At 49.2% G+C, this 23,136-nt stretch overlaps 1 protein-coding gene and 1 non-coding gene across 7 annotated transcripts in view; one reads left to right on the plus strand and one right to left on the minus strand.

The window, feature by feature from the left end:
• Nucleotides 1–23,136, plus strand: part of SLC39A11 (solute carrier family 39 member 11) — a 376,154-nt gene that overhangs the window by 77,225 nt on the left and 275,793 nt on the right. For 2 of the 6 annotated variants that reach the window (XM_027518931.1, XM_027518932.1), the window contains exons 2-4: nt 1,137–1,201; nt 13,662–13,780; nt 19,405–19,443. In XM_027518931.1, coding sequence (XP_027374732.1) covers nt 1,186–1,201; nt 13,662–13,780; nt 19,405–19,443 — 174 coding nt within the window. In that variant the 5' untranslated portion in view covers nt 1,137–1,185. Of the gene's footprint in view, nt 1–1,136; nt 1,202–9,343; nt 9,465–13,661; nt 13,781–19,404; nt 19,444–23,136 lie in introns of those variants that run through there. The other 4 variants (XM_027518934.1, XM_027518936.1, XM_027518935.1 and 1 more) reach the window with 3 other exon arrangements.
• On the minus strand, nt 10,979–11,051 carry TRNAG-CCC. Its single transcript has one exon. It is a non-coding gene; the product is annotated as a tRNA-Gly (tRNA).

Raw genomic sequence — 23,136 nt, forward strand, 5'->3', positions numbered from 1 at the left:
TCCCCAGGCTCTGGGAGGGAGTGGGGGCGCGTCCTGGGGCCTCTGGTTCTCGTCATGTGCCGACAGTCTCACCCTGCAGCTGGCCTGCGGGAGAACTAATGAGGTGGAGAAAATCCATGGGAAATGATTGATGAAGACAAATCGTGGACATTTTCAAGGGAACCTGGCTGTCCAAAGCCTCCAGGGGGTTTTGGATATGAGCGCCGCGTCCACTTGATTGACTGAGAGGCTTGTGCAGAGAGTTAGGAGACCTTAAAGTGGGTCTCACTACTGACCTTCAGTCTTACTATTTCAGCTCCGTGAGCCTTTTTTCTGTATTCCCCTTCTTTTATATCTTCTTGAAATGTGTTTAAATGATAAAAGGAACATAACGTTATAGAAAGGGGGAAAAGCTCTTCAGTCTCATCGCCCAACTGCTTTAATTGGTATGAATTCTAGTTTTTCTGTTACTTGCATGTTTTTTGCCACTGTATATTTTTCCTTTTTAAATTTTGTTTATTTATTTGGCGGCACCAAACGTTAGTTGCGACATGTGAACTCTTAGATGCAGCTCCTTGACTAAGGATCCAAACGGGCCCCCCTGCACTGGAAAACTGGAGTCTCAGCTATTGGAGCACCGGGGACGCCCCACAGACGGCATGTTTCTACTGCTTCTATCACAGAGCCCCGTATCGTTTCCTAAGCTGTTACAGCGTTTATCATCTTTTAAGGAAAATTTCTTGGCCTTGCGACCAGGCACTGTAAGATTTTAGTTTGCCAACCCGGGATTGAACCCACACCCCCTGCATTGGAAGTGGGGAGTCTTAACCACTGGACCGCCAGGGAAGTCTGGATTTATCATTTTTACTAACTGCCTAAAAGTCTGCTGCATTTATGTTCTTTAATTTACTGACCTGTCCCTTTTTTTGAGCATTAGAATGATCAATATCTTTTCTCCCTCATATTTTAAATCATGTTATTAAAAGAGTTCCTGAGAAGTCACACTGATGGATCCACCCCATTATTGGGAGCAGAGGGTCCAGGGCAATTTGCTTGGCTTCATCATTCCATTTAATTAGACAGGTGATTTTTATTTATTTATTTATTTTTTAGTACCTTTTCTGTGTAAGGCTTTCTATCTGTATTATCTATTGCAGGTCCCGGCTGACGTTTCCAGAATATGTGGCAAGACTGTAAACCTCACCAATGACAACAACTTCGGGTAAAAGGCCAGGGTGAATCTGTGAATTCTCAGTGACATAGTATTTTTAAATATTCGTAGTAGTAGAAGTCTGTCTCACCATGAAAATGACTGTAACATCCATCCCTCTTGCTTGCAGGATGTATTAGACGAGGATTGGGAGTGTGGGTTGTTTGTTATTGGTTCCGCATGTAAAGTGCTCGAAACATTTTTGTTCGCTCCAGTATTCTGACCTGTCTCCCCATAGTCTCACTGACAATAATCATTTTCATGGTTGAGCCAGAAAGCTGTGACTCTAACCCAACAGCCCGGGAGGATTAGGGACTCACAACGGTGTGTGGAACGCGGCGGAAAGGGGGCCGATGGGAGAGGTGGATTCCAGCTCCTTGTCTCGGTCTCTGCGGCCATCTGTGAAGTGAGAGGCGGGGGCCAGAGGCTCTCAGAGGTTCTTCCTGGCACTGAATGTTGTGGTGTGGCCTCACGTGTGACCTGATAGCTTCCCTGGTGGTACAGCGGTAAAGAATCTGCCTGCAATGCAGGAGACCTGGGTTTGATCCCTCAGTCAGGAAGATCCCCTGGAGAAGGAAATGACAACCCACTCCAGTATTCTTGCCTGGGAAATCCCATGCACAGAGGAGCCTGGTGGGCTACAGTTGCAAAAGTCAGACACGACTTAGGACTAAACAACAACAAAACCAAAAAACAGTTCACCCAGTAGAAGTCCAAGAATGGAAACTGAATTAGGAAACCTCCCTCTTAGGTTGAGGCAGTAGCCATTGGCAGAGAGGCAATTTAGTCCCTTCCTCTCCCCTCCCTTTCTTGCCTTCCTTCTTTCCTTCCTGCCTCCCTCCCTGCCCTTCCTGCTTCCCTCTTCCTTCCTTCCTTCTTGCTTGTCCCATTCCCCTGGGGTTATGCTCACAGGAGGAAAACACCATCCTTTCTGGATAGGTTCACCCAGCCCTACCCTTGTCCCTATCACCAGCCCTCCGCAATCTACAGCAAATCCACACGAGATGAGTTTGGTTTCTATTCCCACTGGAGAGAGGAATAAAGCTTCTTGGAATCCTGACTCCCTTCCCAGTCCCTGGGGCCTCTTAGGATCCTGAATGATTGTACCAGGCATATTAAAATGCTCCCGCATTCCACATTAAGTAGCCCCACCTCACACCCACAATAAAATAATCAAAAGTTTGTAAAAATAATTTTGCTTTTGAAGTGATTTGGCTAGAAGCTTATTTAATTTCTGACTGACTGTGATTTCTTGGCCATTGTTGTGCCTACTTAAGGATTCTCTTGAAGGGAGTAAAGCTAAGCCTCAGATTGTTGTTCGAATGTAATTAAATTTTTATGAATACCAAAGTCAATAATTAACAAGGTTTTATAGACATTTCGTTAAGCACTTATTAATAATCTGCAGGGTTTTTTTGGGGGGGGTTGGGGGGAGCCAAAACCCAGTATGTTTTTTTCAATTTGTAACCATTTCATAGACCCCTGGAAAAAGAGGAAATCCTGGGTGCTGGTACACTGGTTTCCTTCCTTCTTTCTTTTTTTTTAATTAAAGAAAGCAGCATTCTTTTTCTTAGATTACGCGTCTGTGTATTTGGCTGTACCAGGCCTTAGTTTCGGCACACAGGATCTCTAGTTGTGGCATGCAGACTCTTAGTTGTGGCACGTCGGATCTAATCTGGAAAGTTCCCTTTCCAGAGATCGAACCCGGGTCCTCTGCATTGGGAGCACGGAGTTATAGCCGATGGACCACCGGGGAAGTCCCACAAGCCTTCACTTACAACACACATTCAAGGCAGTGCCTGCGACGTCGGGCCTGGCAGCATCGTGAGGGCACAGCTGTTCTCCGTCTTCTTCGCTGGTGTGTATCCAGTCCTCAGAAGTGCCTGTCGAGGAGCAGGCGTGCAGCAGACATTCGCTGAGTGACCGAATGAACCAGCAGGCTGCTCTGTGATCCATACAGCTCTAGAAGAACAGGCTCAAAGCAGAATTTACTTGTTCAGCGATTCACCCTTAATAAACCAAAATTCAGTTCCATAGAATTCCTTGTGAGATGCCGGGAGAGTTGTTTAAAGCCAATGTGGAAAAGATGGAAAACAGATTTATGCCAGTTATCATCTCAGAGACAGGGTTGATTTCATATTTAATCAGTGGTGCTTTTTATGTAGTAATTTTTTATGTAGTAATTCCATATCATATTAAAGCTAGCAATTGAGCAGGCTCGGGTTTGCATTTTAAATATCTCTCCCGATACCGGAAACTTCTCTCCCAATAATAGGTTTGTATAAAATCCGTAGAACCTATACTTCTCTTTTTCTTCTTTTGAAATGTTATTGTCTTTTAAAAAATTTATTTGTTTTTAAATTGAAGTACAGTTGACTTCCAATGTTGTCAGTTTTAGATGTATAGCAAAGTGGTTGTTACACATATATATAAATCTATTCTTTTTCATATTCTTTTCCATTATAGGTTATTACAAGATATTGAGTATCGTCCCCTATGCGATACAGTAGACTCTTGTTGATTATATATTTTACATACAGTAGTGTGTACATGTTAAACCCAAACTCCTGATTTATTCCTCCCCTCCCTTTTCCCTTTGGTAGCCATAGTTTTGTTTTCTGGGTCTGTGAGTCTACTTCTGTTTTGTAAATGAGTTCACCTGGACCATTTTTTAAGATTCCACGTATTTTTTATTGTTTGGTTGCTCAGTCTTTTGTAACCCCATGGACTGTAGCCCGCCAGGCTCCTCTGTCCATGGGATTTCCCAGGCAAGAGTACTGGAGTGGGTTGCGATTCACTTCTCCAGGGGATCTTCCTGACCCAGGGATCAAACCTGCATCTCCTGCATTGCACCCTTATCACTGAGCCACCAGGGAAGCCCTTCCACATAGAGGCAAACCAGATACTTGCCTTTCTCTGTCTGACTTAGTTCACCTAGTATGATAATCTTTAAGTCCATTCATGTTCCTGCAGTTGGCATTATTTCACTCTTTTTATAGCTAAGCAATAGTCCATTGTGGAGACGGCGATGGCACCCCACTCCAGTACTCTTGCCTGGAAAATCCCGTGGATAGAGGAGCCTGGTAGGCTGTAGTCCATGGGGTCGCTAGGAGTCGGACACCACTGATGAGATTTAGCAGCAGCAGCAGCAGTCCGTTGTGTGTCTATACCACATCTTCTCTATCCATTCATCTGTTGACGGACACTTAGAGAATCTGTGTCTTTATACCCTCCTTCCGGCCTCGCTGCTGCAGGCTCAGAATCGATCATCTGAACAAAGATGAGAAAGGTGTCATGCTTGCTTACTCAGTTCCCCACCAAGCCCTCGAGGGCAACTCTTCCCTGTACCAGGTTCAGAAAAGTGGCATCAGGTCGCTCTTGGCTCCTTTGGATGGTTTTTAGATAAAAGGCAGGTTGGAATTTCCTCTTTGTCAGCTGATCAGTCATGCTGGAGAGCAGGTGTCAGGAACAACCAGGCCTGTTCCACCTGCCAGGGACTCATTGCCAAAGCCATCCCAGGCATTTCTACTTAGGAAGCCCTGTGATTTCACAGCAGAGAAGGTAATGGCACCCCGCTCCAGTACTCTTGTCTGGAAAAATCCCGTGGACGGAGGAGCCTGATGGGCTGCAGTCCATGGGGTCGCTAAGAGTTGGACACGACTGAGCGACTTCACTTTCACTTTTCACTTTCATGCATTGGAGGAGGAAATAGCAACCCACTCCAGTGTTCTTGCCTGGAGAATCCCAGGGACCGGGGAGCCTGGTGGGCTGCCGTCTATGGGGTCGCACAGAGTCGGACACGACTGAAGTGACTTAGCAGCAGCAGTAGCAGTGATGTCACAGTGTCCTGACATCAGAACCTTAAATAATCAGAACCCAGAAGAGTTGAGGGAATTGAGCACCTAGGAGGTTTGATGGTAGGTATAATTTTTTAATTCTTTTTTTTTCAATTAAATTAAAAAACTTTTTTTTCCCGCCATGCAGTGGAACATGTGGGATCTTAATTCCCTGACCAGGGATCGAATCTCCCCTCCTAACATGCGTTGGAAGTGCAGAGTTTTAACCGGTGGGCCACCAGAGGAGTCCCTGTAGGCGTGTCTTTGCAGTGACTGGAATGTAAACATTGGCTGGGCGGTTGGTTCTTGTCTTTCCTGCATTTTAGGGGGAATCAAATGCTAACTACTGCCTTAACTGAAGCTGGATGCTTCTTGAAGGCCTCATTAAATTTTAAAGAATGGGTTTTATCATCACTCCGTACTAAGAAGATTTATTTTATGGGATTACGCTGGGGCGTCTCAATCTCGGCACTGTTGCTGTTCTGGGTCAGATAATTCTCTGTTGTGGGGTTGTCCTGGGTGCTGGTGGATGGGTAGGAGCATCTCTGGTCTCTGCCCGCTGGTTCCCTCCCATCTGCTCACGTCCCCCCCGGGGGGCAAAACTGCCCTTGGGATGCTGTCGACTTATGATGAGAGCAGCCGGGACTGTGTGATCTGGTACACAAACGCTTTTTTCTCATAATGATGCCAGAAGCTCAGCCTTTCTGTACACCGGTGCTAAATTGAATCTCAGAGACAGAGTTCTTGGGTGAAATTCAAAAGAAGAGCTTCATTGCTTTGCCAGGCAAAGGGGGCCACGGCAGGGCAAGACCCTCAGGCCTGTGTGTCCCCACTTGGAGAAGACAGTGAGAAGTTGTATAGTAATGGTTCAAAGAGGACGCGGTCAGCTGGTGGACGTTCTTCTGATGGGTTGGTGGTGAGGTCAGTGGGGGTCTGCACCATCAGTATCATCAGCCTTTAGGTTCCAGCTGGTCTGGGGTCTGCATGCTGGTGGGCAGCATACCACTGTTAATCGCTAACCTCTCCCACCTGGAGGGGTTTCAGTATCTGCAGAACAGCTCAACAATATTGTGATGTGTATCCATTGATAGGGAAACAGTTCTCCCTGGCCTCGCATCCCCTCCCTTCCCTGATTAGCAACTGCTTCAATCTGCCCATTGGAACTCAGGGAAGGTCATGGAGGCTGAATTAAGGCTGTTTTCTGTAAGATATGGGGGACACAGAAAGGCCTTGAGCACAGGAGTGCCCCACAAGGCCCTGCTTGGTATCAGTAACTCTCAGGAAGGTCTTTAATGTGTAAAATGTAGCCAATGAATAACACTTTTGTATCTGGACAACTTATCCAATATTCAGTAAATACTGAACAGCTACTACGTGCCTTGCACTGGAGACACAGCCGTGCAGACGCCCGACAAGGTCCTGCTCTCAGAAGCTCATCTTTCGGGGGGCTGAATAAATAAGAATGCCTGAGAGTGAGAAGTGCCATGAGATGATGCAGAAGGGCTTGGAAGCGCTGTATCACAGAGGGCATTGAAGGAAGGCCTCTTTGTGGGGGTGACACTTGAACTGAGACCCACATGACAGGAGGGAGCCAGCCAGGTGAAGACCTGAAGACAGGTGCTCCAGGTGGAGGCTCCAGGTGGTGTGCTCAAGGAAACAGCATGTGCAAAGGCCCTGAGGCAGGAGGAAATAAGTGCACTGTTCCCGGAGAAGGCAGAGCAGCCTGCTGAAGCAGAGTGAGGGAGGGGTACAGGTGGGTCAAAGGTGAGCAGACTCTGGTCACGTAGGGCTTCCTAGGTGGAGGGAGGCAGCTAGAGTTTCACTCCAAGGGCACAAGGAGCCCTCTGAGGGCTGGACTTCTGTCTCTAAAAAATTACTTAGACTCTTCTTTGGAGGATGGTCTGGGACCTGATGACTCAGCGGTTAAAGAATTTACCTGGAGTGCAGGAGACACAGGAGATGTGGGTTTGATCCTTGGTCAGGAAGATCCCCTGGAGGAGGCAGTGGTAACCCACTCCGATATTCTTGTCTGGAAAGTCCCATAGACGGAGGAGCCTGGCGGGCTACTGTCCAGGGGGTCACAAAGAGTTGGGCAGGACTGAGCCGCTGACACTAACATTTGCTTCATCGGGGAGATGAAGTCCATGGTCAGGGCAAGATGATGAGCCAGAGCTATTATTTTGGGCAAAATGGATGAATTCTGGATATATGAGTGGGGTATACTTAGGAAATCCCCTAAAAGAGCGACCGATAAAAACCCCTGATATTTCAATAGCATTCTTTGAGCTGCCTATTACTTTCACTTCCTTAATCCCTTCCGCATATCAGCGCCAGTTCAATCGAGTTTACCATCCACACTTTGAAAGAACCAGCGCCCCAGGCTCAGGGGCTTATCTTAGTCCTCCTGACATGTCAGTGGTCAGACTTCAGGAAAGGGAAAGAAACAAGAGCCCAGAGGGGCTGAGCGAGCCCGCCCTGTGTGTCCGTAGCTGATCTCCATGTGCTGGGACCCAGCAGAGCAAGCAAAGGCTCATAAAATACATGTGTATATATATATAATATGTAATGTATGTATATAAGTGAGAGTGTTAGGTGCTCAGTCATGTCTGACCCTTTGTGACCCCATGGACTGCACCCTGCCAGGCTCCTCTGTCCATGGGATTCTCCAGGCAAGAATACTGGAGTGGGTTGCCCTGCCTTCCTCCAGGGGATCTTCCCCACCCAGGGACTGAACCCAGGTCTCTAACATTGCAGGCAGATTCTTTACCATCTGAGCCACCAGAGAAGCCCCATAGTATATATAATATAATATAAATGAATGAAAGGGTGGAGCTTGAGGACAATGACCCTCCAGTCTGCCGGGGGTGGGGGCCCGGCTGGGTGGTGGGTATTTTGTTCCCTCTACAGTCGCTTGTCGGGAGCACAGAATGATTGATTATTCACAGACCTGGGATGGGAAGGTGGGTACTGAGACCCAGAGGAATATGGGATTTATCCATGGAAACCCACGTGCTGTATGGGGCTTCCTCCTGACTCCAGAGCCTAGGCTGCAGTACCTTGTAAGGGAAACAGAGAGGGAAGGAGGGAGCAGGGAGGGAGGAAGAGAGAGAGAGATGCATCCATCTCCCTTCCTTCCTGTGTGCACCAGGAGAAGGCCATGTGAGTACACAGTGAGAAGGCAGCTGTCTGCACACCAGCAAGAGAGCCCTCACCAGGCACAAATCTGCACTTGATCTTGAGCTGGTCTTGGGCTTGCAGCCTCCAGAAGTGTAAGACGATAGATGTCCAGTGTTTAAGCAACCCAGCCTGGTGTTTTCTTATGGCGGCTTGAGCTGAGATAGCTGGCCTGGCTCTGCTCTGTGTCTGAGAATCTCCTGAGGGCAGAGACCACCTACAGTCACCATGCTGTCTTCCCTTCTTGGAAGGGAAGGATATGGTGCGGTCACCAGTGTCCACGACTGACTTCTCTGGTCAAGAGAGGGATGCTCCTATCTGATCCTCTGGTCTGTGGCCACAGTGATTATGGGCAGTGTTTCTGGGTACCCTCTGGAAGGGTCATCAGATACAATACCCGACGCCCAGTTACACCTGAATTTCGGATAAGCAACAAATGTGAAATACGCTTTTAGCAGAAATATGTCCCAGATAACAGTGAGTTGCTTGGAGAAGGAACACACAGGATATGTGCTGTGTGTTCAGCCACTAAGTCATGTCCGACTCTTTGTGAGCTCATGAACTGCAGCTAGCCAGGCTTCTCTCAAAAATTATTTGTTGTTTACCTAACATTCAAGTTTAACTGGATATCCAGTTATCCAGTTAAACTTGACTGGATATTTTTGACTAAACCTAGCAACCCCACCCTATGGTCCTTTCCTAGAAGGCCAGGAGAGCAAAGCACTGGTTCTCGATGAAGGGCTCTAGGATCAGAGCACCAACCCGACTAGTTCAGAACAGAAAACCTCTGCAGAGGCTTCCAGAACCAGAAGCTCAGAGGGTGCCAGCATTCTGCATTTTGATGTCTCTGGGGGTGGTTCTATTGGATGCTGTAATTTGAGGACCATTGATCTAAAGAATGACGCTGATGGTGGAGACTGCAGGTCGCATGCTCTGTTGCTCACCCGGCACGCCGCCAGAATGCAGCAACCTAACTGACATCAGGCCCGTTGCAGGGCCTTGTTTCCCTGGGTTTCTGTGGCTTCCAGGGTTGTGCAGCTCTCAGTTCTACCCGCCCCAGTGTCTTCCCGAGCCCGCAGAGGCTGTGAACCAGAAAATTGATTCTCCTGCCGGATCTGCCAGTTTCAGCGGGCGGGGCGGAGCTTGGTGGCCGGGGACACGTGTGCCTGGAGGGAAGCAGGAAGTGACTCCGGAGTGGAGCCCGGAGAACCAGCAGCGGCTGCAGGGCTGATGGAAGTGGAGAGGGGGCTTGAGAGGGCACCGAAGTGAGTCGGCTCTTCTCGCCTTCGGTGCCTTTGGCGGGGCTGGAGGCCTGGGGTCTGGGGCCACCAGGAGCCGAGCGCGGGGCCTGGAAGGGCAGCCACATGCAGTTTGGAAGGAGGTGTCCCTGGGAGAGGAGGGGGTCGGAGGAGAAGCAGGGTGGCCTGGGCAGGTGGCAGAGGAGGGGGAGGGGTGCCGGGAGCACGCCCCCTGCCCCTCTCCAGGGCAAGCTGGCGGGTGTTGTCCTTCTGTTGGCAGTGGTCCCCCAAGAACCTTTTCATTCAGCACTTCCCAGTGGGCGTGTGGAGGGGGTACCCCCAGGAGCAGACCTGGTTGCAGGTCCAGCTGCCCCAAGTCCCCTCCGCCAGGCTCTGAGGCTCAGCAGGACCCTTGAACTTGACTGGGAATCTGGTTAAGGTGCGGCGGGCCCGAGGAGGTGCCTTTCTCATCAACCCCTGGTTCGGCAGGTCCTCGGACCACACTTTGAGTAGCCAGGTATTGGAGACCAGTTTCCACAGTCACAGACGCCCAGACCTGAATCACTTTGCTCAGTTCCAGTCTTGGAGTCAGGGCAGGCATGCTGGTCTCGTGAAGTGCTCTTTACACCTGTGCAGCTTTTCCATCAGCCTCTTGAAGCTGACTCTTGGAAGTGGGGTAACAGGTTTAAAAGGGAGAGAAAAGACAGAAATCTTCTATCCGCCAGGAGCCCTGCGCTGCTGTGTGTGGGGAGGTGCTGGCATCTTTCAAGCTGGAGCAGGCAGAGAATCAGCTTCCCTCCCGCAGAGGGGCCCAGGCTTATGATTTAATATCAGCTCCTGGGAAGTCTGAGGCCCGCTGCACAAGTGGCTTTTGAGCCACCCTGGTTGACCTTCCGTGTTGCCAAGGCACTTCTTTGTCCTGCCTACTGGAGAAAACTTTCTGCTCTCGGGTCTGCGTGGCGGTGGCCCTGCCGATCCCTCACGGGGCAGGAGAGCTCACTTTCTAAGCTCTGGGTCTTGTAGAAGATCTTCCAGTTTTAGATCCGTGCTTTCCATCCTGATGTCCATCCCCCGTGGAACGCTGTGCGATGCTACATGCGTGCATGCTCCCTGGCTCAGTCGTGTCTGACTCTTTGCGACTCCATGGACTGTAGCCCGCCAAGCTCCTCTGTCCATGGGATTTCCCTGGCAAGAACACTGGAGTGAGTTGCCATTTCCTTCTCCAGGGGATCTTCCTGCATTGATGGCAGATTCTTCACCGCAGAGCCACCTGGGAAGCTCCCATAAAATATTAATTCTGATTCTGCAAGTCTGGGACGGTACTTGAGATTCTGCATTTCTAACTTAGCTCCTAAGGGGGCCCAGCGCTGCTGGTTCTGGGACCACCCTTAGAGTAGTGAGGGTTTTCTTTTAATGTTTATTTATCTTGGGTGCACCAGGGTCTTAGTGGCAGCACGTGGGATCCTCGATCTTCGTTGAAGCGGTGTGCGGGACCTTTAGTTGCCATATGAGAATTCTTAGTTGCTGCGTGTGGGATCTAATTCCCTGACCAGGGATTGAACCTGGGTTGCCTGCATTGGGAGTGCAGAGTCTTAGCCACTGGACCAGCAGGGAGGTCCCTGAATTGTGAGGATTTAAAACAGCAAGGAAGAAGCTTCTCTGAGGAGCACTGGGCTGGCTTCCCCAACGATGAATCCACGGTGGCCTTGGCCTTCTCTCTGTGTCTCTTTTTCGTACATCTCAGTGTGCCCGTGCGTAAATAGAGTCTTAGAACAGTGTTTTCGCCTCCCACCAGCCCCCAGGAACACCCACAACCTTCCTTGTTTGCCAGCCCACAGAACCCACATTGACTTTGGCTGTTTGGTGAATGTAAATGGTTTCCTCTTTTCTGTAGTTGCTAAAAGGCGCATTCAACGCTGAAAAACAAAGTTGTTTTTTTGTTGTTGTTATGACCCGTCTTGGATGATAAGTACAGAGAGGATGCTAGCTGTGTGCCATTCTTTGTAAATCCTCTTTGAAAATTGTATCCACAAGGATCAGTGTAATGATCCAAATGTCTTAGTTTAGAAGCACAGACGATTCTCTTTAGGATGCCTTAACAAGATGCCATAAGTAAAGAGGTGGGTTTTTTCTTAATGGTGTTTTTTTCTTTATTTGCTGCAGTCGTCCTCCTGAACTCCACTTAGACTATGGAGACCCAGGCTGAGTCCAGAGATTCTGTTTCGTGCTGAGGTTTCTTGGTACCTTGGCTGAGCCTGGGCGCACCTGGGCTCACCTGGGTTTACCTGTGTTCATCCTGACTTACAGCTTCCTAGATCTCAATCCTGCTGGTTTGCTGACCCCCTTGGCATAAGAGGGCCCATCTACCCTCTGCCCGGGTTTCCTTCCAGGGTCAGAGCAGAATCGACAGCTTTTGGTCTGCAAGTTCAGGGTTGCTGGCTCCTCACAGACCACTAGGGCCTGGCAGGGCTGAGCCAGCTGGGGTCGTGTCCAGCCCTGTGAGTGCTAGAGGATCGGGGGAGCTGAATGAGCCCTTTGAGATGAGGCCTTGAGCCCCGGTGTTTATTGTACCAACTACACACAGAGCTTTTCAACAAGTGGGTCTCTCCCTTGTAACTTTCCACAGGTGAGGTGACTCCCTATCATTTCAGAGCTAGAATTTAGAACATGTGCAAGTCTAGAGGAGGTCTGCCGAGCAGAACCACGAGGGAATGGCACTTCCCTTTCCTTCCTTGGTGGGCAGTGGTGTAACTTCAGCCTTGGGAGCAAAAGTACTCAGTGGGGGGGGCGGGGGGGCGGGGGGCTTCCCAGGTGGCTCAGTGGGTAGAGAATCTGCCTGCAATGCAGGGAACTCAGGAGACGTTGGTTCCGTCCCTGAGTGGGGGGGGGGGGTGGCGGGGTGGAAGATCCCTTGGAGGAGGGCATGGCAACCTGCTCCAGTATTCTTGACTGGAGAATCCCATGGACAGAGGAGCCTGGCGGGCTACAGTCCACGGGGTTGCAAAGAGTCGGACGCAACTGAAGCGACTGAGCACACGCGCACATGCTCAGTGGACTGGGGGAAATGACACTTGGGTTTCGTTTCTGTGTCTTTGCTTATTCAAGATAAGCCTGCCCTTTTCAATTCAGCACATATGTTTTGGGGTGCCAGAAAACCCTATTTTATGGGGGTATCAAATGTAAAAAAGCATCATTCCTATTTTTCAACAACGAATGATATAAAAGATGAAGGAGGCAAGCCCACACAAAGAAAGCAGTGAAGACGTGCCCTGGGACCGGAGTAGAGGGGAATCAGGGAACTGTGGCATCGAAGTTGGCTTTATCAGAGGATGCTCTGGGTCTGATGGCTGGAGGCTGGGGAGGAAACTGGATAAAGAGAGACTTGGAGCAGGACCATTGGGACTTGTGAAAGGTGCCGCGAATAACAGGGCTGAGCTGGAATACAGTGCCCTTTCAGGGTGCAGTGGTTGAAGAGCTGTTGGGTGAGTTGACGGTCAGCTGATGGAGTGAATCCTTGGCGGCCACGGGGGCTGCCATGAGAACTGCTCTGGAGAGCTGCTGAAAGTTCGATCAGGCTTCCTTGGTAGCTCAAATGGTAAAGAATCTGCCAGCAGTGCAGGAGATGCGGGTTCGATCCTTGGGTGAGAAAGAGCCCCTGGAGAAGGGAATGGCTACCCTCTCCAGTGTTCTTGCCTGGGAAATCCTAGGGACAGAGGAGCCTGGCGGGCTGCAGTCTGTGGAATCGCAAACAGTTGGATGTGACTGAGCGACCAACACTTTCTTTGGGTGGAAGAGCTTCAGGAGGGCATCTGAGCTGGTCAACCTGTGCTCGGAGGAGACTAGACTGATGATGGATGATAGGCAAGGCTCAGGTGAAACAGGTGGAACATGCCCAAAGGCTGCAGCCGGACGTCCCAGACTCTCTCCCCCCAGGCTAAGGCATTTGCATTCTTTGCACGTCTTTAGAACTGTTTCCCAGTGCCGTCCCTTCCCTCCTGTCGTCTCCTCCCCCGGTGTCTCCCTGGTTGTCTCCTTTCAGAGCTGGATGGTTTCTGATAGCTGGGGTCAGCCTGGGTGAAGCCACCCAGGCCACCCAGGCTAGCCTGGGCCGGGTCAGTGACGGGTGTGCCGGCGGATCCCGTGGAGGACGTGCGGGCCCCTTAGCGCGTGCGCGTCCCAGGGAGGGACCATGGGCGCTGACCCTCTCTGCTCCTCTGCACACAGCCGTATCCAGCATGCTCCACGGCCACAGCCCCGTGTCCCAGGCCCTGCTGGGGACCTTCTTCACCTGGGGGTTGACAGCGGCCGGGGCGGCCCTTGTGTTCATCTTCTCTAGCGGACAGGTGAGTTGCCTCGCTTTGGTTTTGGGGGTTCGCGGGGGGGCCTTTTGTAGTGAACTCTGCCCCTTTCCTTCCCTCGCCCCCACCCCCAGCCCCCTGCCTGGGAGCTCATGGGCCCTCTGCGTCTCCCTTCCCGATGCCCAGTGTTTTGGCCATTAGGAGCCCCCGCCTGATTTCTCTCTGCTGCCCAGGTTCTCGGGCCTGGAGCAGGTGGCAATGTGTGTGAGGTTTGACCCCCTCGCCCTGTGCCGTGAGGGGCAGAAAAGACCCTGAAAAAACCTAGGTGGCCGGCTCTGTCCCCTTCAGCCCATTTCTAGGCTCTTCCTTTCCTCCCTCGTCCCCTTTGGGATGAACACACACAGACCTGCCCCCCGCCCCCTAGGCCCCTGAAAACCCCACCCCACCCCGTGCACCCCTACATCTCCCAGAACCCCCCTCCATGCACACTCCATGCACCCTCCCGCCCCTCCCCAGCCCACGCCCGCCTCCTGTGCCTGGAGGCCCTGCCTCTCCTCCAGCCCAGGCTGCCCGAGTCCACGGCGTCCTGATGAATGCAGAGTCCCTGCACCCGCCGTGCTCGGGGCGCAGGCAGGGCAGCTGTGGCGAGCGGGCACGCGCTGGAGGAGCGAGGCAGACCCGCCAAGAGGCCTGGGAAGCCGGCCGGCCGGGGTCCTCTCGTGTCAGGACCTGTACAGCAGTGCTGATGTTGTCGGGAACTGGGCTGGGAGCCTGCAGAGACTGGTCCGGGTCCCAGGCTGCTGTCAACAGGCGACCCAGTGCCCCGCCAGTCTCCCGACAGCTGTGCCAGGTCCCCCAGGGTCCTGTCCTCGAGCCCTTCTGGGGTACAGCAGCCCGTGTTTCCATCTTGCCCAGTTTCAGTTGCGTTTAGAAGCAGAGATCTAAGTCGGAAGAGCTGGGTTCTGGCTGGCCAGCTGGCCGCAGAGACCTGAGTGGAAGTCCACAGGTCCCGAGTGAGCCCGGTCGGTGCTGTGGAGGCCGCTCGGAAGCGAGAAGCCATCGCAGAGGTGCCCCCTCCCCTGGGAGCTGAGAGCCCCTAATCTGTCTCCCGTTAGTGTTGCCCCCAGGTCAGTGGGAGGAACGGCTGAGACACTTCTCTGTGCAGAGGCGTGTCGGGGGTCCCCACGAGCACTCACAGATGCCGTGATTCACTAGACGGGCTCCTGGGACTCGGCACATGGCTGAGCCACGTCGTCGTCGCTAAGGTCTATCACAGCGAAAGGACACAACAGCTACGTCAGGGTCTGGGGAGATCTGTGCACAGATTTGGGGTCTGACGCGCCCTTCCTCCTATGAGGAGGCACAGAGCGCGCTCCTTCCCCAGCAGTGACAACGTGGTAACACGTGGACGATGTGTCTGCCCAGGGACGCCCAGTACCGGCTCGGTCCTCAAGGTCTTTACTGGGGGCTGGCCACAGAGGCAGCTCAGCCACCAACCCAAATTCCACACTCTGAGAAGGAAAGCAGCTGTCCTGGATAAATCACCTGGTTTGTGAAATGGGCACAGGGACCCACCCTTATCGGTCAGGGATGGGGGAGCAGTCCCAGTGCCAGCTTCCCAGGAGCCAGCTAAGGACCAGCCTTGGGAGCAGGCTCAGCTGGGCTAGGTGAGCCCTCTCTTCACAGGAGCCGTGCCAGAGAGGTGGGAAGGGCCAGACATGAGGGGATAAAGCCAGCTGTGGACGGGAGTGCCCAGAGGCAAGCACTTCTCCTCCTGCCCCGGCGAACCTCAGTTTTCACCCAGCTGATATAGGGGCTTCAGTGAGGATTCCTGGGGATGATGGACACTCAGCCATCTCCACTGCTATCAACAGCAGCTTAAGTTCACTCGAAATTCTTTTTTTTTTTTTAATATTTGTTTATTTGGCAGCAGTGGGTCTTAGTTGAGGCACGTGGGATCTAGTTCCCTGACCAGGGGTCAAACCCAGGCCCCCTGCCTTGGGAGCACAGAGTCCTAGCCACTGGATCACCAGGAAAGTCCCCAAATTCATTTTCTTGATTGAAAAAAAATCGTATTGTAATTGTAGGGAACTCAAAAAATGTGGAGAAGCCGAAAGAAATAATAAAAAACGCTCCCAATCTCACTTTTCTGAAAGGAAAACTGAAATATTTCTTCAAGTTTATTTGGCTGTATTTGAGTATACAAATACAGACATATCTGTTTTCTTTATATAATGAGGATCAAATTATGAATTTTTATAATGAGCATTTTTCACTGGATGTCATAGGCATCCCTCCCTAACCCTAAATGGTTTTTTGATTATTTTGATTAGTTACTTAGATAGCTGTAGAACATAAAAATGCAGTGCAGTTTATTTAGCCAGTCCCCAACAGCTGGACAGTTAGTTTATGACTGAACAATAGCAACTGTGTCCATGTGGCCAGAGATTATATAACTTAGGCCCCTCCTTAAAAAGAAAATCTTTTTATTGAAAAACACAACGCATATAGAAAAATGCACATTTTATGGACTTCCCTGATGGTCCAGTGGTTAAGAATCCACCTGCCAATGCAGGGAACACGGGTTCGATCCCCGGTGTGGGAAGATCAACTAAGCCCATGCACCTCAAGTACTGAGCCCGAGATCCGGAGCCCTCGAGCCGCGATAAGAGAAGCCACTGCAATGAGAAGCCAGGGCACCACAGCTGGGGAGCAGCCCTCACTTGTCACGGCTAGACCCAGCACACCCCAAAATACAGAAATAATTTAAAGAAAGGAAAATGCATTTTCTAAGTGTACAGCTTGATGACTTTTCACCAATGTCCATGGAAATAGCGCCCAGATCAAGTACTAGAATAGGATCCCCCCAACCCCTGACAGGCAATGCCAAAGAATGCTTAAACTACTGCACAATTGCACTCATCTCACATGCTAGTAAAGTAATGCTCAAAATTCTCCAAGCCAGGCTTCAATGATATGTGAACCATGAACTTCCAGATGTTCAAGCTGGTTTTAGAAAAGGCAGAGGAACCAGAGATCAAATTGCCACCATCTGCTGGATCATCGAAAAAGCAAGAGAGTTCCAGAAAAACATCTATTTCTGCTTTATTGACTATGCCAAGGCCTTTGTGTGGATCACAATAAACTGGAAAATTCTTAAAGAGATGGGAATACCAGACCACTTGACCTGCCTCTTGAGAAACCTGTATGCAAGTCAGGAAGCAACAGTTAGTACTGGACATGGAACAACAGACTGGTTTCAAACAGGGAAAGGAGTTTGTCAAGGCTGTATATTGTCACCCTGCTTATTTAACTTATATGCAGAGTACATCATGAGAAACGCTGGGCTGGAAGAAGCATAAGCTGCAATCAAGATTGCTGGGAGAAATATCAATAACCTCAGATATGCAGGAGGAAAAGGGGACGACAGAGGATGAGGGGGTCGCAAAGAGTCAGACACGACTGAGTGACTGAACCGAACTGAACTGATGGAGATAACAGCACCCTTATGGCAGAAAGTGAAGAAGAACTAAAGAGCCTCTTGATAAAAGTGAAAAGCGGAGAGTGAAAAAGTTGGCTTAAAACTCAACATTCAGAAAACTAAGATCATGGCATCCGGTCCCATCACTTCATGGCAAATAGATGGGGAAACAGTGGGAACAGTGTCAGACTTTATTTTTTTTTGGCTCCAAAATCACTGCAGATGGTGACTGCAGCCATGAAATTAAAAGACTCTTAATCCTTGGAAGGAAAGTCATGACCAACCTAGACAGCATATTCAAAAGCAGAAACATTACTTTGCCAACAAAGGTCCGTCTAGTCAAAGCTATGGTTTCCAGTGGTCATGTATGGATGTGAGTTGGACTATAAAGAAAGCTGAGCACCGAAGAATTGATACTTTTGAACTGTGGTGTTGGAGAAAACTCTTGAGAGTCCCTTGCACTGCAAGGAGATCCAACCAATCCATCCTAAAGGAAATCAGTCCTGGGTGTTCATTGGAAGAACTGATATTGAAGCTGAAACTCCAATACTTTGGCCACCTGATGTGAAGAGCTGACTCATTGTCAGACCCTGATGAAGACCCATATGAAGACCCATGTAAAGACCCTGATGCTGGGAAAGATTGAAGGCAGGAGGAGAAGGGGACAACAGAGGATGAGATGGTTGGATGGCATCACCGACTCGATGGAGACAGGGAGGCCTGGCGTGCTGCAGTCCATGAGGTCACAAAGAGTTAGACACGACTGAGCGACTGAACTAAACTGAGCTGAACTGAACCCCTGCCCTCCCCTGCAGCAATCCTTTCAGGGTCCCTTGCAATCCCTACCCCAGTCCCCTACTCCACTCCAAGGGCAGCCCCTCTCCTGGTCTCCAACAGCAGAGTTTCGTTTTCTCTGTTTTGTAGAGTGTATTGTATAGTGTATGCTCTTCTATGTCTGGCTGATTTCACCCTATTTATTGCTCAGTTGGTAAAGAATCTGCCTGCAATGCAGGAGACCATGGTTCGATTCCTGGGTTGGGAAGATCTGCTGGAGAAGGGATAGGCAACCCACTCCAGTATTCTTGGGCTTCCCTTGCGGCTCAGTTGGTAAAGAATCTGCCTGTAATGCAGGAGACCTGGCTTTGATCCCTGGGCTGGGAAGATCCCCTGGAGAAGGGAAATGCTACCCACTCCAGTATTCTGACCTGGAGAATTCCATGGACTACAGTCCATGGGGTCACAAAGAGTTGGACACAACTGAGTGACTTGCACTTTCACCGTTTTTGCGTTTCCCGAATGCCGCTGCCTGACTGTGAGCTCCAGTCACGTGTGTACACGTGTTCTCCTTTCTGCATGGTGTTCTCTGTGTGTATACATCTTCGTGACCTGTCCATTCTGCCTCTGTGGACCTCTGGGTAGTTTTGAGTTTCAGCTCTCACAAGTAGTGCCATAAAAAGCATTTTTGCCCACAAGTCCGCTAAATCCAAGTATGTGTTTCTGTTGGTAATTACGCATGGCCCTCACTGCTGAGTCATGGGGCATGCTGATGAAGTTTCACTTTGAGCGGATGCTGCAGCTTTCCAAAGTGGCTGGACCAGCTTGTACGCCCACCTGCAGTGCGGGAGGATTTTGGTTGGTCCACGTGCTCCTTGTCAGTACTTGTCAATTTCCAACTTTATACCAGCTCCTTAGTGAAGTCGCTCAGTCGTGTCCGACTCTTTGTGACCCCTACCAGGCTTCTCAGTCCGTGGGGTTTTCCAGGCAAGAGTACTGGAGTAGGTTTCCACTTCCTTCTGCAGGGGATATTCCCGACCCAGGGATCGAACCAGGGTCTCCCGCATTGTAGGCAGATGCTTTACCCTCTGAGCCACCAGGAAAGCCCATACCAGCTCCTTACTAAAGGTTTATAGCCGTGGTTCACAGGGAGCGCTGAGAAAGATATAAAGCACGTGGACCAATGCGAGCCAAGGATCGTGCTAAACGAAGCCTCTCATTGGTTGTGGAATGGATGGACGGTTTAAAAAAAACTTTTTCCCCCCCTCACTCTTGGCTCATTTTATAAAGACATGGGTCCAGGGTTCCAGATATATTTGCATGTCTTTATTCATGTGGCTTTCTTAGGCTTATGATTGCCTCCTATCCCATGAAACGTTTCTTAGAAACTGAAACATCTTTTTTTCATTTTCAGAGGCGGATCTTAGATGGAAGCCTTGGCTTTGCTGCAGGGGTAAGTCAGCACATGGTGGGAGGGATCTGAGTGGAGAATGTTTCTTCTGTTATTTCTCTGCCAAGGCGTATTTCCAGCCTCTGCCCTTGTGGCCACGTTCCCCCTTTGTAATCTCCAGTTGCTAATGGCTCCCTCTGATCGCTGACCCTGTTTGCATCCAGCAAAGGGAATGCCCCTGCCTTTCCTTAGACAGAGAAAGAGGCTTGTTGGCAGCTGTCTCAGGACTTGTAAACAAGTATTCCAAGTGAGGTATATATGTTTAGGGAGGGCTTAGCACAGAGCTCTAATATGTTCTTTACTCCTCCTTGTCACCCATAAGACCTTATATTATGGATATTTTCAAACATGTACAAAAGTGGAGAGAATCCCATAAGGTACCCCCAGCGTACCCACAGCTCAGCTTCAATCATTAGTGACATTTACTAAGCTCATTTAACATACCCCTCCTCCCCCAACCTCCCACCACCTAGTATACGTGGGAGGGAGACTGTTTTGTAAAAGCAAATCTCAGACATCATATAATTTCACTTGTAAATTCAATGCACAACTCTAACTGAATGATGATTAAAAAAAAACATAATTGGCATGGTATAATCACACCTACCAAAATTAGTATTTCCTTATTAGTATCCAATATTTGACTTCACAGACTTCCTCTGGTTTTCAAAGGTGTCTCCTAAAACTGTTTTGTTAGAATCACGATCCAAACAAGATTTTCATTTTGAATTTGTTTCCTTTTTTTGGGGCATAGCTCAAGGTTTACTGGGTCTTAGTTCCCTGACCAGGGATGAAACCTGGGCCTTGGCAGTGAAGGCATCAAGTCCTAACCACCGGACCACCGGGGAGCAGCCTTAAATTTGTTTCATACTGAGTATCTTCAGTCTCTTTTATTATTTAACAGTACTCTCCCCCACCCCACCATTTCCACCCCTACCCCTAGTAACTTGTTAGAGAAGCTGAGTCGTTGGTCTGTAGAACGTCCCACGATCTGACCTTGGCGCATTGCCTCCTGGTGCTGTTGAACTTGTTCCTCTGTCCCCTGGGTCTCCCGTAAACTGGGAGTCAGACCTAGAGGCTCACTTAGTGCGGATTCCATTTTCCAGGCATGAATACCACCTGGCGGTGCTGTGTATTCCACTCTCATCAATCACATTTAGTTCAGGTCAGTCGCACAGTCGCGTCCGACTCTTTGCGACCCCATGGACTGCAGCACGCCAGGCCTCCTTGTCCATCACCAACTCCCGCTCAAAGTCCAGCTCAAACTCACCTCCATCGAGTCAGTGATGCCATCCAACCATCTCATCGTCTGTCATCCCCTTCTCCTCCTGCCTTCAGTCTTTCCCAGCATCAGAGTCTTTTCCAGTGAGTCAGCTCTTCGCATCAGGTGGCCAAAGTATTGCGGTTTCAGCTTCAGCATCAGCCCTTTCAGTGAATATTCAGGACTGATTTCCTTTAGGATGGACTGGTTGGATCTCCTTGCAGTCCAAGGGACTCTCAAGAATCTTCTCCAACACCACAGTTCAAAAGCATCAATTCTTCGGTGCTCAGCTTTCTTTATAGTCCAACTCTCACATCCATACATAACTACTGGAAAAACCATAGCTCTGACTAGATGGACCTTTCTGGCAAAGTAATGTCTCTGCTTTTTAATATGCTGTCTAGGTTGGTCATAACTTTTTTTCCAAGGAGCAAGCATCTTTTAATTTCAGGGCTGCAGTCACCATCTGCAGTGATTTTGGAGCCCCCCAAAATAAAGCCTCTCACTGTTTCCATTGTTTCCTCATCTATTTGCCATGAAGTGATGGGACCGGATGCCATGACCTTAGTTTTCTGAATGTTGAGTTTTAAGCCAACTTTTTCACTCTCCGCTTTCACTTTCATCAAGAGGCTCTTTAGTTCCTCTTCACTTTCTGCCATAAGGGTACGGTTATCTGCATATCTGAGGTTATTGATATTTCTCCCAGCAATCTTGATTCCAGCTTGTGTTTCATCCAGCCTGGCATTTCACAAGATGAACTCTGCATATAAGTTAAATAAGCAGGGTGACAGTATACAGCCTTGACAAACTCCTTTCCCTATTTGGAACCAGTCTGCTGTTCCATGTCCAGTTCTAACTGTTGCTTCTTGACTTGCATAAAGATTTCTCAGGCGGCAGGTCAGGTAGTCTGGTATTCCCATCTCTTGAAGAATTTTTCACAATTTGTTGTGATCCACACAGTCAAAGGGTTTGGCATAATCAATAAAAGAGTAGATGTTTTTCTGGAATTCTGTTGCATTTTTGATGATCCAGCAGATGTTGGCAATTTGATCTCTGGTTCCTCTGCCTTTTCTAAATCCAGCTTGAACATCTGGAAGTTCTCAGTTTCCATATTGTTGAAGCCTAGCTTGAAGAATTTTGAGTATTACTTTGTTAGCATGTGAGATGAGTGCAATTGTGCGATAGTTTGAACATCCTTTGGCATTGCCTTTCTTTGGGATTGGAATGAAAACTGACCTTTTCCAGTCCTGTGGCCACTGCTGAATTTTCCAAATTTGCGGGCATATTGAGTGCAGCACTTTCACAGCATCATCTTTTAGGATTTGAAATAGCTCAACTGGAATGCCATCACCTCCACTAGCTTTGTTCGTAGTGATGCTTCCTAAGGCCCACTTGACTTTGCAATCCAGGATCTCTGGGTCTAGGTGAGTGATCACACCATCGTGGTTACCTGGGTCATGAAGATTTTTTTGTATAGTTCTTCTGGGTATTCTTGCCACCTCTTCTTAATATCTTATGCTTCTGTTAGGTCCATACCATTTCTGTCCTTTATTGAGCCCATCTTTGCATGAAATGTTCCCTTGGTATCTCTAATTTTCTTGAAGAGATCTCTAGTCTTTCCCATTCTATTGTTTCCCTCTATTTCTTTGCATTGATCATGGAGAAAGGCTTTCTTATCTCAGCTTGCTATTCTTTGGAACTCTGCATTCAAGTAGATATATCTTTCCTTTTTTCCTTTGCCTTTGGCTTCTCTTCTTTTCTCAGCTATTTGTAAGGCCTCCATAGACAACCATTTTGCCTTTTTGCATTTCTTTTTCTTCTGGATGGTCTTGATCACTGCCTCCTGTACAATGTCATGAACCTCCGTCCATAGTTCTTCAGGCACTCTGTCTATCAGATCTAATCCCTTGAACTATTTGTCATTTCCACTGTATAATCATAAGGGGTTTGATTTAGGTCATACCTGAATGGTCTAGTGGTTTTCCCTACTTTTCTCAATTTAAGTCTGAATTTTGGAATAAGTACTTCATGATCTGAGCCATAGTCATCTCCTGGTCTTGTTTTTGCTGACTGTATAGGTCTTGTTTTTGCTGACTGTATAAATCTTCTCCATCTTTGGCTGCAAAGAATATAATCTGATTTCAGTATTGACCATCTGATGATGTCCATGCATAGAGTCTTCTCTTGTGTTGTTGGAAGAGGGTTTTTGCTATGACCATTGCGTTCTCTTGGCAAAACTCTGATAGCCTTTGCCCTGCTTCATTCTGTATTCCAGGCCCAAATTTGCCTGTTACTCCAGGTATTTCTTGACTTCCTACTTTTGCATTCCAGTCCCCTTTAATAAAAAGGACATCTTTTTTGGGTGTTAGTTCTAGAAGGTCTTGTAGGTCTTTATAGAACCGTCCAACTTCAGCTTCTTCAGCATTACTGGTTGG

Source organism: Bos indicus x Bos taurus, chromosome 19 (assembly GCF_003369695.1).
Source record: "Bos indicus x Bos taurus breed Angus x Brahman F1 hybrid chromosome 19, Bos_hybrid_MaternalHap_v2.0, whole genome shotgun sequence".
Classification (NCBI taxonomy): domain Eukaryota; kingdom Metazoa; phylum Chordata; class Mammalia; order Artiodactyla; family Bovidae; genus Bos; species Bos indicus x Bos taurus.